The sequence below is a fragment of the Carassius carassius genome, chromosome 26 (genome assembly GCF_963082965.1).
Source record: "Carassius carassius chromosome 26, fCarCar2.1, whole genome shotgun sequence".
NCBI classification, from domain to species: domain Eukaryota; kingdom Metazoa; phylum Chordata; class Actinopteri; order Cypriniformes; family Cyprinidae; genus Carassius; species Carassius carassius.
Genome location: NC_081780.1, coordinates 10,380,110 through 10,399,571, shown reverse-complemented (window position 1 = coordinate 10,399,571; position 19,462 = coordinate 10,380,110). Strand labels below are relative to the sequence as shown.

The window sequence follows — 19,462 nt, the reverse complement described above, 5'->3', positions numbered from 1 at the left end:
GTGTCACTACAAATGAAGACCATCAGAGGGTTATAATGTAGGCCGAAAATGAGCTTCCCCTCTTTGAAAGACCAGCAGCCGCCACTGATATATATATATATATATACAAATTTTTTTTTTTTTTTTTTTTTTTTACAACAGGACAGTAAACTAAGAGACTTGCGTTTTAGACACCATATTGCCATTGTTTTTGCTCTATTTCTACAACAGAAAATAATTCCAAACACAGCCACCAAAGCAAAATTTTGCATCTCTGAGCAACATGACAGTGTTTCGTTTCTGAATGAATCAACTGTTTAAATGATTCGGTTCAATCGCAATGACTCACTTATTAACAGTGACTTGCTGACACATACTGGCCATTTTAATTTCACATTTAAAGTATCTTTTGATTTTTTTTTTTTTTATAATTAAGTTTTTATAATTTCAAATGAGTATTCAACATTTTATGTCTGGCATATCAAAACATTATTCATGCATTTGTAACTGCAGGTTAAATGCATACTTGTCCTGCACTAAACAGTTTAATACATCTAAATGCCACTTCCAATGAATCTTCTGCATTTCCTCTGCATTAAAAGATGAGTTTGTTGACACTGATTTGCCTGGTAACAGCCCAAATGTTTTATTATTCTAAATAACTGATTCCTTTAATTAAAAACAACTAGTTTGAGATTAATAGACCTATCCCAGGGGTGTCAGACTCAGTTCCTGGAGGGCCGTAGCCCTGCAGAGTTTAGTTCTAACCCTGCTCCAGCACATATATCATGTAGTTTTCAAATAAACCTAAATGATTAGATTAGCTGGATCAGGTGTGTTTAATTAGGGTTATATCTAAACTGTGCAGGACTGTGGCCCTCCAGGAACTGAGTTTGACACCCTTGGTCTGTCCCATTTTTGACTCCCTCCCACTGTTAAAATGTAACTAAGTAATTTTTACTCTGAGTAAATTTTAAATGAGCTACTTTTTACTTTTACTTGAGTGGATTTTTTAGACTGGTACTTTTACTTGTACTTAAGTAAAATTTCATTAATGTAATGGTACTTTTACTTGAGTAGAATATTTTTGTACTCTTTCCACCTCTGCAAAACACAATGGAGCTCTGGAAACAAAAGTATATGCAATAAACAGCACAATGTTATTGATCCTCTGGCAGGAACTACATAAAAAGTTCAGTCTCATTTCAGGAAAAGTTGCGGCACAGAGTTGGGAAAATCTGTGTCACCTATATCAGAAGGGAACAAACACTGTGGGCTTTAGTGATTTTAACGCTCACATACAGCATTCTAAGTGAGAAAACTGCTTTCATGCAATAGGGAAGTTCATCAAAAGCAAACTTGAACGGTCCGGTGAGGATACTCTCTGCAGGCAGTGCTGAGGGTCTAGAGGCATTCAACCAGTGGCAGAGAGATGAGGACAGACGGAATGGAAAGATCTGTACTTGGCAGCTTTCCTATCAGTCTGAGCATCTTAATTCAGGGGTGAACACTGCATTCAGAATCCCCTTTAACCATCTATATATACATATTACAAAATGACAGGATGGTCTAAGGAAACCAAATTTATCAACCCACTAAGGGCTGGATTCAAAATCACACTGGAAATCATTGGTTATTCATGATCCTGATGAGATGGTTTTCCTAGGAGATCTTCTCCCAGACCCAGATCAGGGCATCAGAGAGCTCGTGGCAGTGCGCTGGGTAGTAAATAATTACATGTCATCTGGATTACGTAATCAGATTCCAAACATTAAATACTTGTAATTATATTTGTTACATTTTAAAATACTTGGAAATCAGACTACAGTTGCTTTTTATTGATTGTTTGGTCACATGTTATTCACACAAAAGCAATAAATTATTCATAATTAACTGATATTCCCTAATTCTCCTGTTTTGTTTAACAAAAAACTCCCTGCAGTTCCCTCACAAACCCTTATTTGGGAAATCTTGACATGTTTAATGTACTTGATGTTGTTAGTAACAACAAATGGAATACTGTCTTTCTCTTTGTATTTTTATATCAATATGTTACAAGATAATTCTATTTAAATCAATGGGATTTAAAAAAAGTGGTCTAAAAGTAGTCTGATTATATTACCTAAAACTGACTACAATTTTTGTCATGTAAGTAATGGACTACAGTTACAAGCAATCTCCCAGCACTGGCTCCTGGACAGTGTGTGTTGCTACTTGGATTCAGATCTGGGGAATGTGAGGACCAGTCGATGGCATCAATGCCTTCATCATCCAGAAACTACCTACACACTCTGGCCACATGAAGCTGGGCATTGTCATGCAGGAACCCAGGGCCCACTGCACCAGCGTAAGGTCTGACAGCGACTCTGAGGATTCCATTCCAGTACCTAACAGCAGTAAGGTTACTGTTGGCTAGCACATGGAGGTCTGTGTGAACCTCCAAGAATATTCCTCTCCAGACCATCACTGACCCATTGCCAAAACAGTGCTGTTGGATGATGTTGCAGGCAGCGTAACATTCGCCACAGCTTGTGAAGACTCTTTCACGTCTGCCACATGCTCAACATGAACTTGCTGTCATTTGTGAAGTAAATAGGGCACTATTGGTGGACCTACCAGTTTTGATGTTCACAGTCAAATGCCAGTTAAGCTGGATGGTCCTGGGTTGTGAGCACAGGTCCCACTACAGGACACGCAGGGGATCAGGCTACCCTTATGGAGCCTATATCTGACAGTTTGGTCAGAAACATGCACACCAGCAGCCTGCTGGAGGTCAATTTTTGAGTGCTGTTGCACTACACTCTGGTGCTCCTCCTGTTCCTCTTCAAACAAATGAGCAGATGCTGGTCCTACTGCTGGGACTTTGCTCTTTTACAGCCCTGTGCAGCTCTTCTTGTGCTACACACCATCTCCCAGTATCTCATCCATGCTCTTGAGTCTGTGCTGGAAGACACATAAATCTTCTTGCATCAGCATGTATGAAAGTGCCATCCTGGAGAAGCTGGACTACCTGTGCAACCTAATTGGGTTACAGGTACAGCCTTATGCTACAAGCAGTAAGAACGGCCCTAAAATAACACAAAACTAGGGACAAAACAGTCAGGAAGGATAAGGAGAGAGCAATTTTCTGTGACCAGCACTTGCAAAACCATTCACATTTTGGGGGGTTGTCTTGCCGTCGCCTCTCCAGCACACCTGTTGGTGAACCAAAGCCCCAAAGTAGGTGAAACTGATTCACAATCACTTATGCTTCCTAACTGGAACGTTTAAATGACTTTGGCTGTGTCCGAAATCTCCCCCTAAACCCTTAAAGGCAGGGTAGGTAGTAAATGTATAAACAACTTTCTTCCAAATTTGTTTAAACTTTCTATATATATCAATGCATAATTAAAATGTAAGTACTCTGATAAAAAGAGTATAAAAATCGAGTGACTCTAGACCGTTTAATCTGTATTAAACACAGCTCATTATTTCCATTTCGGGACGAAACATAGGATTGGCTTAGGCGACTGTCACTCTCTCGCAACCATGGCAACCACCCTTTTGCCACACATGACCTGCCCACTTGCTCGCGCACGTTTGATTTGAGGAATTCAAGAGGCACGGATCCTAGGAATACCAAAACAATGGCAGAGAAACAGCAAGCAAAATTCACAGTACCAGCCTATGCAGTTAGTGAAGGCAAACCAGGCAAAAAAGGAAGACAGTAACAGTACAAGAAAAGGCAATGAACAAAAAGTCTTTGGATAAACAAAGAAATAAAACGTGAGTTAATATCGGCGTGGCTTTCCAGCGATGGCGAGAACTGAGGGAACTCAAGGGGCTGAAAAGTGACTCCTTGATGGCTTTATTTCTGCGGGACAGGTAAATCTTTCTTTTTGTATTTTGATCATACATATTTTTTGTTTATTTTTTCATGAAGCATGTGTCATTAGCACAAGTAGCTGCGTAATATAGCTAACATAACATTACTTAGCGAGCCGTAGTAGAGACGATAAATAATCTATAGGAGCCCAGAAGGGAGGGGGTGGAGTGAATGGAAATAATGAGCTGTCTTTAAAACAGTCGTGAGAGGTCTACAGACACTCGATTTTTATACTTTCTTTTTCAGAGTACTTACATTTTAATTATGTATTGATATATACATAAAGGTTAAACAAATTTGGAAAAAAAGTTTTTTAAACATTTTTTTACCTACCCTGCCTTTAAAGTGGTCATGAACTGCCTTTTTTTTATTTTGCACTGTTCTCAGATTTCACAGTTCATAACCCCTTTAAATCTGGCAATATTTGAGGGCACAGCCATTTGTAGTGGTGTACACAACCATAGTGGATGTTATCAAGTGCAAATGTTCAATCCCATAATGCACCGCAATAACGAGTGTGCAACAAGAGAATACCCATAATCCACTGTGAGGGGTTCCCACGTCGCACCAGAAGATGGCACCTGTAGCTGAATAAGCGATTTCGAACACAGTATTGGTGTTATACTGTAATGAAATGTTCCTTTACTTTTTTTTGAGCAGTGTATTTTCTTAGTGTTTATATTCCATCTCAGTCTAAGGGAATTATTTATTATCACAATTTTGCAACAATGCAGCACTGGCACGTCAGGACAGACTCTCGTATACAGCACAATCAACAGATCATCTCATCCGCAGAAACAGACTGTGCAGTTATGTGCGTAGAGGATTACACTAAAGTCATCTGCTGCTAGATTAAAATCCTCAGCCTGTGAAGATGATGTGGTTTAACATGGTACAACTTAAAAGAGCTCGGTTCAGTGCTGACTCATAAAGTCAGTGAAGAAATAAGGTTATAAAGCAAACATTTACTTAATTTTAAACCATCTGGCAGGCAATTACCATGACAACAAGGCCTTGACAGCAATGAAAAGTGACTGCATGTGTATTTACAGTTATAAGGGTTGATTACCGGGGTTAGATGACTCGTGCTTTTAAAGTAGATTTAACAGGATTTCGATATAAGGCAAGTGCGCTACTGAAAGAGTACAAGGACGAGACCTTGGAAAGTACATTCTTTCCATTTCATAGTCAAGTGTCTGTCACTGCAAACAGCAATTTTGAAGAGGTGTGGAAAATCACAGTGTTTCAGGGCATTAGAGCCTCAGTCAGTAATTGGTCCTGACAGACTACTCTAAAACCATCCTGTGTGAATTCAATACGTTTCACATTCTCGCTCTCTCCCACTCTGTCTCTCTCTCCCTCACACACACAGTTCAAGGTGAAACATAAACACGCACACACTGATTTCTTTGCAGACGGATTTGTGGTGATGGAAATCAGAGAGGGGTACAGTGATTTATCTAAAAGTCTCAAACCAAAGGTATCAAGCAGCATGAGGTGTGCAGATGGCCCGCAGACAGAACCTGCTGACTCAGCAGGACACATGTGGAAAGAACTCTGTGTCCACTTCAACTCCACCTGTACAGTCTCTTCAGGTGTGCAGACAGACACACATGGACATGATTGAAGACGGACTTCCCTATTGCTAAACTTCATGCAACATAAGACATTTGTAAGGGTGTGGGGATTCATCAAAAACATTTCTGGGGGCCTTTTCCAGGACAAAAATAGTTCAGAGTGACGGCAGTATAAGTAAAATAAAATAAAACGATTTAAAAAGGTAAGCACTGACATGGAAGTTACTCATTAATTATTCAATTCATAAAATAAAGTAATAAAAAGAAAAAAGAAAAGAAAAAGAAAAACGTCAATAGAGAAAAATCTATTTATCTGATTAATCTGATTAATGATTAATAATTAATCTAATAAAAAATTGAAAAGATAAAATGCTCTAACATTGAAGTAATTGATTAATTATTCAAGTAATAAATAAAAAAATACAAAAATACAATTTGAATAGACAAAAAGCACTGGCATTGAAGTAATTAATTATCGTGTAAATTATTCGATTAATAAAAACATTATATTAAAATATGCAATTACAAATAAATAAATACATATAGATTGGGGGGGGGGGGGTTACAGGATGAAAATATTACAGAATGACATCAGTAAAAGTAAAATAAAATAAAATGACAATGTAATCATATAAGCACTGACATGGAAGTAACTGATGATTTATTCAACCAATAAAATAAAATATAAAAATATTATAATTCAATAGATAAGCTAATATGTGATTCATTATTCAACTACTGTAATAAAATCAAATAATCTAAGGTGTTTCTGTTGTCTAACTTTAGCATACGTACTGTATTTGTCTGGTCCAACGTATCAGCTAGGATCTAGCATATCAACTTATCTACATATTTTAAAAACAATTTGTATGAAATTCTGGAGTAACATTTTTTAAAATGCTAGTCGAATCAAGAACTAAAGAAAAATAAAAGAATTTACAACATATATAATTTTTTCTTCTTGGAAGGTTTCCTTCTTTTTCACCTGTAACTCGAATCCTAACACAAAAGGTTGTACAGTATATCATTGTGTCTACTGAGTTTAACTCAATTTTACTTGCTCACCAAATTTTACCCACATTTAGTGCTTGGCAAGTGTTCATTTTGGACCCTGCCTGCAACCTTTTCAGAGTGTGATTGATTAAAGGGCGATATATTGGCGGTTGACTGGGGACTGAAGAGGCCCTATCACATGTAGATAAAGTGTGAGTCAGCAGTCTACCTTCAGCCTCTGCAGTGGCGCTTTGACAGAAGAGAGACAGGGACAAGAGGAAGATCCACATGCCGCAATATCTCATTCTCTCTCTCTCTCGTCCTCCAACTCTCTCTTTCGTTCCCTGTCCTCCCCCTCTTATCTCTCTGCCGGCAGATCCTCTTCTTTGGACTGATGTCTTAAGACGGGCTTGTTCTCCACTTTATTTAGCTGCTACGCTCTCTCCCTTTTATCTATAAAACAGAGGAAGAGAGATCAGTATCGTCATACATATGCATATACACACATTCAGAATAATCGTTTTGATCTATTCTGTTAGCAGAGTCAGTGTAATCAATGAATCTCGACTGAAAATCGCCTGTGTAATCCGGCACATTTATCCTGTCAGATATGGCTGTGCAGGCCTGCTGAGCGCCGGTTAAGAAATGAATAGCACTTAGGTAGAGACAGGTATTATTCAAACAAAAGATAATTGTTTAAGGTTAATAAAGTTCTGTACTGTACATTGAAGTTCTACCAAGGGGTTTATTCCTCTCAGTGTGTCACATATTTAAATTCAACAGAGGGATCTTCTGTACAATAATAAGGAATAGTTAAGCTTAAAATGATAATTGTATCATCTTTTACAGCTTGTTCCAGAACTGGATGGTTTTCTTTCTTTTGTGGAACACATAAAGAGATGCTTAACAGACTGCTTCTTTTCAACGTCATGAATTTGGAACGAAACCTCAGGTTGTCAAGGTCCAAAAAACTAATTAAAACATATTTTAATATGCACATAAAAACTGAATTACAGGCTTACTTATGCTACCATTCAAATGATTGTGGTTGGTAAGATTTCTAATACTTTTTTCCAGCAATGGTACATTTAATTGATCGAAAGTGACAGTAAATGCATTTACAATGTTACAAAACATCTCTATATCAAATAAACAATGAGTTCTAGAAACAACATGAGAGAATGAAGAGTGTTTGAGTAATGGCTGTTGAAAATTCAGCTTTGCTATCAGGAATATTTAAAAAATATAATAAAACAGACTTTTAAATTGTAATAATATTTCACAATATGACTATTTTCATTGTATTTAAAACACTTAAATACAGTCTTGGTGAGACCATTAAAACTATTTAAAAAAACTACACTTTCAATGTATGGAAAAGTGCAGCCTAAACATTCTGCTAAACATCTCTTTTTGTGTTCTATGGAACAAAATAAGTCAAACAAGTTTGAAACAAGTACATAATGACAAATTTAATTTTGTTTGGTCAACTGTTTCTTTAGCTCAATTGGTAGAACATTGCGCTATGAAGCGCAAGGTTGGGGGTTCGATTCCCCGGGAACACATGATAAGTAAAAATTGAGAGCCTGAATGCACAAGTCGCTTTGGATAAAAGCGTCTGCTAAATGCATAAATTTAATTTAATTTAACATTTAAATTTAAATTTAAGAGGAAACCAGTGATCATTTATCTGATTCCATATGATAAGACCACCTATGGGTTGTTTCTGAAAACTGTGGACTGTGATTGGAAACCACCTTTGCATCTAAGGAACAGCATTAATAAAACTGGTTAAATTTGATATATTTATAGATGCCTCTTCACATATTGGTGTGACTACAAAATGTTTAACAATACAATGACAGTGACTCGGCACTTTCAGCAGGTTACATCACACAACGTAATTGACATTGAGGTCAGAGTATCACAACAAACCTGACCTTTGTGAAAGACACCAAGTGTGTAGTTCAACTTAACAGGCTTAGACTGCTCATTGATATTCATGTCTGTGTGTGGTCCACAGCGTAAGGTGAGAATACTGATCCTGTCATTCAAGTACAGTCATTCTGAGTCAAGAATTCCAGAACAGAACAGCCTTCAGGACAGAAGGTTCTAGAAGTTTTAAAAAGATGGATGAGTTTCCCCTCAAGGACACCAATTTTTTTAAGTAACTTGTCCAAAAATCCTTTTGTCTAAAATTCTCTGAAAGGAAAATTAGGTCTTTACCAATGTATCAAGAAATTGCCAATTCTGTCATAATTTGGAAGTAGTCACACAAAAGCACCTTGTAATTGTGACTTTATATCTCAGAACTATTTTCCAACTTATTTTTCACAGATAACTATATATGAAAGTGTGGCTTTATCATACAATCCTACAAAAGCTTACAATGTGACTGTGTTATAATTGTCACTTAATTTCTCATGATTATGATTTTATATCTTAATGTAACTTCGTACAGTATATCACACTGTGACTATGTAACAACCGTGACTTTAAATTCAGCTTACTGTCTGAAGAATTGTGACTTCAAATCTCCCAATGTGATTCTTGTGATTGTGACTTAATGTCACAATAGCAAATGCGTTTCTTTTGATTGTGAATATCACAATTGAAACATTATTTCTTGTGATTAATATCTCACAATGTGACTATGTCATAATTCACAGTGTGGCTGTCATAATTGTGACTTTATATCTCACAGTGCTGTCATAATTGTGAATATTTCTTGTGATTGTGACTTTATGTCACAATAATATCTTTATTTCTTGAGAATGTCACTATCACTGTTGTGACTTTATTTCTTGCGATTAATATCATACAATGTGACTTAACATGCCATAATTCTGACTTAATATCTTACAATGTGACTATAGATCATAACTGTGAATTAATATCTCACATTGTCCTTTTATGTAATAATTTATTATTTAATATCTCACAATATGACTTTATATGTCTTGTGATTTAGTTATATTGAATACCTGTGACTTGTCATACAACCCGAATTCCGGAAAAGTTGGGACGTTTTTTAAATTTTAATAAAATGAAAACTAAAAGACTTCCAAATCACATGAGCTAATATTTTATTCACAATAGAACATAGATAACATAGCAAATGTTTAAACTGAGAAAGTTTAAAATTTTATGCACAAAATGAGCTCATTTCAATTTTGATTTCTGCTACAGGTCTCAAAATAGTTGGGACGGGGCATGTTTACCATGGTGTAGCATCTCCTTTTCTTTTCAAAACAGTTTGAAGACGTCTGGGCATTGAGGCTATGAGTTGCTGGAGTTTTGCTGTTGGAATTTGGTCCCATTCTTGCCTTATATAGATTTCCAGCTGCTGAAGAGTTCGTGGTCGTCTTTGACGTATTTTTCGTTTAATGATGCGCCAAATGTTCTCTATAGGTGAAAGATCTGGACTGCAGGCAGGCCAGGTTAGCACCCGGACTCTTCTACGACGAAGCCATGCTGTTGTTATAGCTGCAGTATGTGGTTTTGCATTGTCCTGCTGATATAAACAAGGCCTTCCCTGAAATAGACGTTGTTTGGAGGGAAGCATATGTTGCTCTAAAACCTTTATATACCTTTCAGCATTCACAGAGCCTTCCAAAACATGCAAGCTGCCCATACCGTATGCACTTATGCACCCCCATACCATCAGAGATGCTGGCTTTTGAACTGAACGCTGATAACATGCTGGAAGGTCTCCCTCCTCTTTAGCCCGGAGGACACGGCGTCCGTGATTTCCAACAAGAATGTCAAATTTGGACTCGTCTGACCATAAAACACTATTCCACTTTGAAATAGTCCATTTTAAATGAGCCTTGGCCCACAGGACACGACGGCGCTTCTGGACCATGTTCACATATGGCTTCCTTTTTGCATGATAGAGCTTTCGTTGGCATCTGCTGATGGCACGGCGGATTGTGTTTACCGACAGTGGTTTCTGAAAGTATTCCTGGGCCCATTTAGTAATGTCATTGACACAATCATGCCGATGAGTGATGCAGTGTCGTCTGAGAGCCCGAAGACCACGGGCATCCAATAAAGGTCTCCGGCCTTGTCCCTTACGCACAGAGATTTCTCCAGTTTCTCTGAATCTTTTGATGATGTTATGCACTGTAGATGATGAGATTTGCAAAGCCTTTGCAATTTGATGTTGAGGAACATTGTTTTTAAAGTTTTCCACAATTTTTTTACGCAGTCTTTCACAGATTGGAGAGCCTCTGCCCATCTTTACTTCTGAGAGACTCTGCTTCTCTAAGACAAAGCTTTTATAGCTAATCATGTTACAGACCTGATATCAATTAACTTAATTAATCACTAGATGTTCTCCCAGCTGAATCTTTTTAAAACTGCTTGCTTTTTTAGCCATTTGTTGCCCCCGTGCCAACTTTTTTGAGACCTGTAGCAGGCATTAAATTTTAAATGAGCTAATTAAGTGGATAAAAGTGTAAAATTTCTCAGTTTAAACATTTGCTACGTTATCTATGTTCTATTGTGAATAAAATATTGGCTCATGTGATTTGAAATTCCTTTAGTTTTCATTTTATTAAAATTTAAAAAACGTCCCAACTTTTCCGGAATTCGGGTTGTATTTCTGACTTAATATCTCACACTTTTTCACTTTATATGCCATAATTGTTATTTAATATCTCACAATGTGACTTTATATGTCATATTTCTGATTTAATAACTCACAATGTCACTTTATATGCAATAATTGTGATTTAATATCTAATAATGTCACTTTATATGTCACAATTACTTTATTTCTAGTTATTGTGACAAGAAATATCTCACAATGTGAAGATACATCTGTAGATGAGGAGCTGGGAATCCTGGACCAACAGAATACATAACTGAAAACTAAATCTCCAAAGCGTTAATTATGGCTAAATCTCTTCATCCTTTGAAATCACAACTAATTCCAAACTGTGAAAGCTCTTAATGCAAAATCCAGAGGTGTCAGACAGGTGAACAGCTTCCTAGCCAAATAAACGCTGTCATTCCAAATACTGCGCTAACTAACTACACACCATACGGAGTCAATGATCTTGCAAAGAGCCGCTGCGGCTTTGTCAGGTTACATCTGTGGGGGATATTACAACTACAGAGTCTCTGTTCAGCCAACAGACAGCACTGTCAAGCTGTGCAGAATCCACAGCCATGCTAATGCAATGCTTTACTGCACAACTGCCACTTATAATGTGCAGGGACAAGTCTGACAGTCCACAAAATTAATGCAGCTGCAAGGGTTCGATGACTTTAACAAACTTCTCTTGGGTGCACATGGGAGTCCATAAAGCATTTTTACATAGTGCACAGGTCAGACACCCTCAGCATACAAAATTAGGGAAGAAGGTATGTTTTCCTATCAGATGCAGTGGAACACAGCCAGATTTTTCATCAAGAAATTTCAGGGCCATGAGCTCGACACATACCATTCAAACTCAGTCCTGTTTGAGCATGTAACCTCAAGCACTTCTGTACTGCAGTCAGTTTACCTGACTTTTCATGGACTCCGGTACTCTGGACGGGGCAGATAAGACTTTTTGAATTGCTGCACTTTGGAAGCCTCCGTCTGATTGTGCGATTTATGAATGAACCTGATTGAACAAGCGATAATTCGCATCAACGTACAGAAAGGAAGGTGCTACCAGCGTGACTCAAGGGATATTTTTCTGATGCCTGCTGCACAGCAACTTGCATACAGCAAAGTCATGCAGCAAATAATGTAATCTCACGAGCGCAGGCCGACCGGAGAGGTGAGTGTTGTGTACTTAGAAGGATTATGTAAGTACAGGAGCCGACCCAAGCCCCCTTTTGCTCTCTACACAAACCCTGCTGTTTCTTAGTCATTTCTGAACACAGCCACTTCGCAGAAGATTATGCCTGCAGCTCTAAATTACACACACACACACACAAATAATTCTTTAAAGCGTCCAAAAACACACTAGTACACACACAGAGATGGCAATTGTTTAGTCCATGAATGTGATAATAGTGAATGCACTAAGTCAAAAACGAACAAAAAGTTCAAAAGCAGCCATTCATGAGATAAGCCAAAATTCTTTAAATGTTGCTTCAGCGAAGAAAGATTTTAAGATAGTGGGAGGAACGTCCTCACAAAACATCTATTGTAGTACAAATATCCAAATGCATGCTCCCAATATTCACTTGCTCACTATAAAAGCTGGAAAGGATGTTGTTTGCAGAGGCTTATCAGCTGTAGGAAGAGGCAGGCCGCCAGCATGCAGTAATGAAGTGACTTTATGCGGTTCATCTAAGACATTACGACTAAAGCTGGAGTGCCGCTCGACTTCGAGGGGCGTGTAAAAGCCTGTGCGTGGAAGAAAAAGCTATCAGACTGGAGACATCACCGACACACTCTACCATTTTGTTCAAGGCTTTATAGTTGCATTAGCGGGGCTATTGAAGCTGTCGGGTGCAGCGGTAAATGGAGTGGAACAACATACGGTGGATGGAGTCTACAATTACCTAATCAAACAATGCATTAAACAAATAAATGAATTTGGGTCAAATCATGCTAGCTTTGATCAGTAGATGTTTGAGAAAATGAACATTAAAAGAGCACTTACAGTAGTGGTTCACAATTGAAGGGTCATGGCCCCAAAATGGTCTGTTCTGATTGGTTCGCGGTTAGTAGGGAAACAACAATACTACAATGCAAATATAATTAGGATTGCAACATAAATAGACATAGAAAACATTTCCTACATGGTTGTTGACATCAACAGTAATGCGTTCTATACAAACTATACAAAAATATTTTAGAATCAATTCATATGTTGCCTGGTTGAAGCCAAATTAGACAGATGCCAACATGGCCAGGTTGTCTGGCATTGCTTAATCCTGAAATCTCATGAAAAAAAAACTACACAAGGTAAAAAAAACATTAAAAACTGATTCTAGGTTTGGTACTGTGTTAAATTCAAGAATGTCTGGATCATGAAGTAAAACTAGTTGAGAACCACTCTGAGAAAATGGCCCAAATCCAGAGTGCACCAAAAGAAGAAAACGAACAAGAGAAACTTGGCAGAGAGCTTGATAGATAAACTGCTTTCTGCACTGTGAGGCATTGGGCTGAAAGGTCTGTCTAGAAACCTTCACTCACCTTTCCAACTGGACCCTGCACCATGGTCCTCCTCTCAAATGCAAAACTGCTGCCTGCTTGAAACAGACCCAGTCTGTTGAAGATCTGTCAGGTAATAATCCAATCCAAGAACAGGTTATGGGACTCCACACGCTGTAGTGCAATGTCCCAGGACGAGGAGTGTGAGAATCCAAGACGGCCTAGAAAGGGACGTGTAAGAGGGTGTGTGAGAGAAAGAGAGAGTGAGTGGATGAATGAAGCAAATACCTCTGAAGGAGAAAGTTTAGGGGGTGTGGAAGAGCTACAACAGGTTGGCTCACAGTTACAGCAAGAAGATGGATTGAGAGAGAGAGAGTGAGAGTGAGAGAGGAAAAGTAAGAAGAAAGAGAGAGAGCAGCAACTGAGAAGGCATTACATGTCTCTCTATATGCACACTATAATTATAGTATATGTTTTATATATAAAAATGTACATTAATTTCATATACAATTTTTAAGGAAAATTATGCAGCAACTAAGAGGACACTTAATTTTCAAACTATTGATAAACATTGCAAACATTTACAAAACAATAGTGTTCAACCAACAGACTTTGCGTTCTCTCACAAAATCACTGAAATATTGTTTTTTTTTCACCCACATTATAATATTTCTATGGCAAAAGCTCTGTGAGCAAACACAAGTTTAGTGGGGGAACCCAAAGGTTTTGTAAAAGAATGCAAACATTTTCTCCCATAATGTTCCTTAAGGGGCTTTTTTCTGAATTTGTTGAAAAACGATTTATATAAAGAATATGCATGATAATTGACTTTTAGTACTTTAGAGTTTGACTTTAATATCAATTTGATTTGAGATCTTGCACAATTGCTTGCATTTATTTCTGGAACAAAGGTCACCTGAGTGGCAGCATGACATGAAAATCATACAGCAAATAATTATTTCCACCACTGCAATTGCAAAAATTACTGAACAAGGTACAGACAATCCACAAACCTTGTTGAAGTCAAATCAAAAGCAATTTTGTTTGCATCTGTAATATCTGAAGACAAAATTAGACACTTTGAAAAGTCTCTCGAAATGATTGCTGAAGTATGTGAGAACTTTTGAAAAACTGCAGCAGAAGTTGGGGTCAAAAAGGTGGACTTATTCCACAGAGAACATTTAGCACCAGGGTTTTAAGATCTCACAAATAAAACTGCCAGACCTCTGAGCTGGTCACATGCCTTCCTGGAGGAACTGCACCGGAGCAGCAGTGTAAAACACAGTTACTGATGTATTATGAAAGGCTTTTAATGGTCTTCTGCAGGAATGCAGGGATGGAGTTTATTGGTTCTTGCCAGCTGTCACACATGACACTATAATTCAGCAAGCCCCACTCATAGACCTGACAAGCTGAAAACCTGTTCTGACCCTGAGGTCAAAGGTCATGCACGGGGCCTTTGTGAAGAGAAAAAAAAGGAGAAAAAGGGCCTGTAAAGAGTTTTGAATACAAACAAATGATTTTATACAGCTGTGTAGAACATAAATGACAGTTACAGATGTTTTTAAATTTGAAGATGTGAATTTTATGAAACTAAAAATAGAGAAAAAAATTATAACTGAATGTGCATATAATTAATACAGTTATTTATAATACATATATACATACACACACACAAAATGTATATAAATCATTTATACAAATGATTGTGCCAAGGATGATGTAGAGCACAGTTTATGGAGTTAGAGCCCATTCACACCAAGGAAAATAACTATACTGATAACAATAAATATTAAGTTTTTATAATCATTAAAATTTTATGAGAATGTTGAAGTCCATAACTATAATGATATCAACACAGAGGAACAATATCGCAGGAATGCACTTTCCATTTTCCAACTAATGCCATCCTGCATCAAAATGAATGTTTAAAGCACCAGACAGTATACTGTAACTGCAGTAGAGCTGAAACAACGAATCGATTTAATCGATTAAAATCGATTATTAAAATAGTTGTCAACTAATTTAGTCATCGATTCGTTGCTAAATAACTTTTATTTGCCGTAAGCGGCTCATTTCGTGCATATTTCAAATCTGCGGTGACCAAAGTGTGCCAGTAATGAGCCACCGGAGGTTTTACTCAGCCAGTACAACAGGAGAAGTAGCGAATAGCCAATAGCTGGCCTTGTTTTATGTCACGTGCTTCCCGAGCAGCGTCTCTGCAGCCATAGACATCATATGATGTCTATGTCTGCAGCATTCAGCGTGATGTGGGAGTACTTTACATTGAGCCTTTAAAAAAGAAGAGTAACCTGTAAACTCTGCACTACTGCACTGTTTAAGGGGACGTTCACATATCGCGTCTTTTGCGCGCTCAAGTTCGTTAGTTCCAACACTGCACCGCATCGAGTTAAAAACATTTAAACTTTTCAGAATGCCGCAACCACACCGCGGGTCATGTGACAAGAACTAACCAATCAGCTTCATCCTTTCCCGTAACAACGTTAAAAGCTCAGTCAAGATGAAAGGAACAGCTGATCATAGTTGTATATGGATTTCCATTTTGAAATAAATTTAGTAGCAGAGCTACTGCAAGCGATTTTTTTGAGCTGCAAATCCATTTATCCTTTGCTGAAATTTCCGCGTCTTCAAGGAGAGAGCACGTCATGGTTGCTTATCAAAGGCAGACGCCTCAGGGGCGCTTTGGAAAGAAGGAGAAAGCGGCGCGCCTAGCGTTTTCCACGCGTTTTTAGGCGCGATATGTGAACGGCCCCTAAGACTTTCATTTGTGCAGATTCTCCAGTACAATGTTGTTTGCAAATGTTTAGTCGTAAAAGCTGATAACATTGCTTTTTAATTTTAACAGTTAACATTTAAAGCTTTACAAACATGTTCTGTGATCAGTTTGTCGTTTACCAGTTCAAAATTCAGTCGTGCTGCCTAATTATGACTGAATGAGAGAGGTAAATGTAGATATTTGAAATGCACTTTTTTTTCTAAGTATTCACTGCTCTTCTTCACACAGCAGGTTTTTTGTGTGTGTCCTATTTTTTTTTCTGGACAACCTTCTGATGGATTTTACTTTAAATTGTGAGTTCCATTCAGGTTTCATGCCATTGGCACTTTTTTTGAAGGATTGTTTACAATTTCACAGCATAAGCTATAAAGCTGTTTATAAATAATAAAGTAAATAATAAAATACAATGCACTGCAATTTTATTCTGTTTTATCCTTATTCTTCGTGAAAATATGTTCTGAAAGATTCCTTAATAAGCTATGTTCAGGATGTTAAACTACTTTAGGAGCTCTAAGGACTGCCATGGTGAAAACATTATTTGAAATCTCCTTGTAAAATTTGCTAGAGTATGGGTCAGTGTTTTGATTGCAGAAGAGTTCGACAAAGGATTACTAACACAATAAAACAACTCCAGGTATATTTTTAATGAGGATATGACAATGCAAAATGGTTAAAATCTCTTAAATCTATGCTGAATGATAAAGACCATTTATTAATAATTTACTTGGGGAAAAAATGGAAAAAACTAAAATATAAGTACATAAACCGATTAATCGATTAATCGTAAAAATAATCGACAGATTAATCGATTATCAAAATAATCGTTAGTTGCAGCCCTAAACTGCAGCACATGCTCATAATAAACAGAACAATATTGTGCATTGGTGCGGATCATTCTCGGTGTGAATGATTTGGGGCCTTTAACTAGAGCGCAAAACAACATCTCAGAGTTTTGAAAAATAGTGTGACACACTGTGTAACTGAAAGTCCCTCAGGTAGACATAGGGAGACGCCACAAAGGTAAATGTTACTGAATTACTGAAAGGTTGGAGAATTTGATTCCCAGTGTCCTCCTGGCCAGCCCACAGGTGTGCAGAGGCCTGCTGGGCACAGTAAGGTCAGGCTTTCATGTCTCAGGACCTCTCTGGACACTGGGTCAGCTCTATCTATAGAGCGCCAGGAGAGCCATAAATCCTCATGACTGTGAGTGTCTGGAGGGATGAAAAGGTGGAGATCCAATGAAAAAAGAGGGATGACCAGACTGAAAGAAAAAAATAAATTGTAGATTAGATTTGTGTAAACTGGCTTTGGGAGCTTGTTCATAACGCCAGGCAGCTTTTCAGACCACTATACGTACATAACAACCAAAACAAGATTTGGAAAACACTTGTACTTGAAACCTTATGTGCTACCATTCAAAAGTCAGTTACAAATTACTTTTTTTTTTTTTTTTTGTAAGAAATTAATACTTTTTTTCAGCAAGGATAAATTGAAGTGATTAAAAATGACAGTAAAGACACATCTAGTGAAGACTGGAATAACAGATGCTGAAAGATCGGTTTTACTTTGCAAATATCCAAACAATGGATGTTTATGTTTGTGTTTATGTATTGATTATAGGATTTTGTTGCTGAGGTGTTTTTCCTGTTCTCACACTGTACTCCCAAAGGAGCATAGTCTGGGTGTTGTTTTTTTCTCCTCCCTTCCCTAATGTTATGCTGTATTTCTTCTTCCCCTGTACTGCATTTCATTTACCCACATGTGCAAGGGCAATAAAGTTGAATTTAATCTAATCTAATCTAATCTAATCTAATCTAATCTAATCTAATCTAATCTAATCTAATCTAATCTAATCTAATCTAATCTAATCTAAATCTAATAAATCAAATAATGTACAGTCAATCTGGTCATTATAACAAAATATATCCCTTCTAGGGCTGTAGCTATCGAATATTTTAGTAATCGAGTATTCTACCAAAAATTCCATCGATTAACCGAGTAATCGGATAAAATGTGTTTTTGCTTAATTAAAGTGCAATATTAATTATGCAAGAGAAAATAAGACTCCTGGGTCTCTTAAAATGAACAACTAGGTTTCCTTTTTTAGAAAAAAAATATTTTTGTCTTTTAAATGCATAGAATGCTATGCATACATCAAAAATAAACATTTAATTATTACCCATTGTTTCTCTGTCTGTACTTGTACTGTGAACAATGACAATAAAGTTGACAGATGAATTAAGCGCATTTAAGTGCCATTCAGTTGGGGTTTAAAATAAAGTATTTTCTGAGATGCACATTAAACACATACAACACTAATTTAATTTATCTTTTAATTATTGAAAATTAACTTAACTTTTTGGTAAACAAAGGGGATTTACTATTAATAATAAAACACGGAAGAAATGTTGTGCGATTAAACCTTAAAAAAAATAATGTCTGATTTTTTTTTAGTAGTAGGCTATGTATTCTGCTGAACAATAGTCTTTAACCGGACTTTTATTTTGACGGGTTGGTGTACCTTTACAGTTCTGTGTATGTGATGTGACGCTGGTTTTACTCAAATCAAACAGTCAAATGCTCATGAAGTGACTGTCAGAGCAGTTCTGGAGATGTTGTTCATGTGTTCACGTCTTATTTGGTGAGACAGCAGACGCTGAAATTACCGGAGCGTCACGCGCGCTTCAGTGTGTGATAAAGGAAGACGTGCTTCTGCTCCATTCATTAACAGAGACACGCAGAACACGCAGGATTCATATTTAAATATACTGTTCCGGCTTAATATTTACAGATATTAGTCCATATAGTGATTTGATGTAAGTGCAATGACCTATTTTTGATTAACTAATTCAGAATTTGGCAAATTCAGTTTTTATGACTTGATTCCGCGATTCTCTCCGCGTTTTCTGCATCGCAGAAATCATAGGGCCCTATTTGTGGTATGCTAGCTCTATCTTGCAATGGACACACGCCACGACGTTCTCTTTACGTTTGTAGTGATATTTAGTAGTCAATGTAGTTAATGTAGTCAATTTAACCGGTTCTTCCTAGTGAACCGGTTGAACCAGTTCACCAAATCGAACTGAATCGTTTGAAACGGTTCGCGTCTCCAATAAGCATTAATACACAAATTACTTAAGCTGTTAACT

General features: G+C 37.3%; 1 protein-coding gene across 6 annotated transcripts in view; it reads right to left on the bottom strand.

Annotated features, from left to right (window-relative positions):
• The window catches only part of col7a1l (collagen type VII alpha 1-like), a 63,517-nt gene extending 49,649 nt beyond the window's left edge, over positions 1 to 13,868 (bottom strand). For 4 of the 6 annotated variants that reach the window (XR_009423985.1, XM_059511119.1, XM_059511122.1 and 1 more), the window contains exons 1-2: positions 13,559 to 13,868; positions 6,644 to 6,867 (exon numbers count right to left, since the gene is read on the bottom strand). Coding sequence is in view for 5 of the 6 variants with exons in the window: in XM_059511119.1 (XP_059367102.1) it covers positions 6,644 to 6,719 (76 nt within the window). In the remaining variant the exon portion in view is untranslated. The remainder of the gene's footprint in view (positions 1 to 6,643; positions 6,868 to 13,558) is intronic. The other 2 variants (XM_059511117.1, XM_059511121.1) reach the window with 1 other exon arrangement.
• Between the last annotated feature and the right edge of the window lie 5,594 nt (positions 13,869 to 19,462).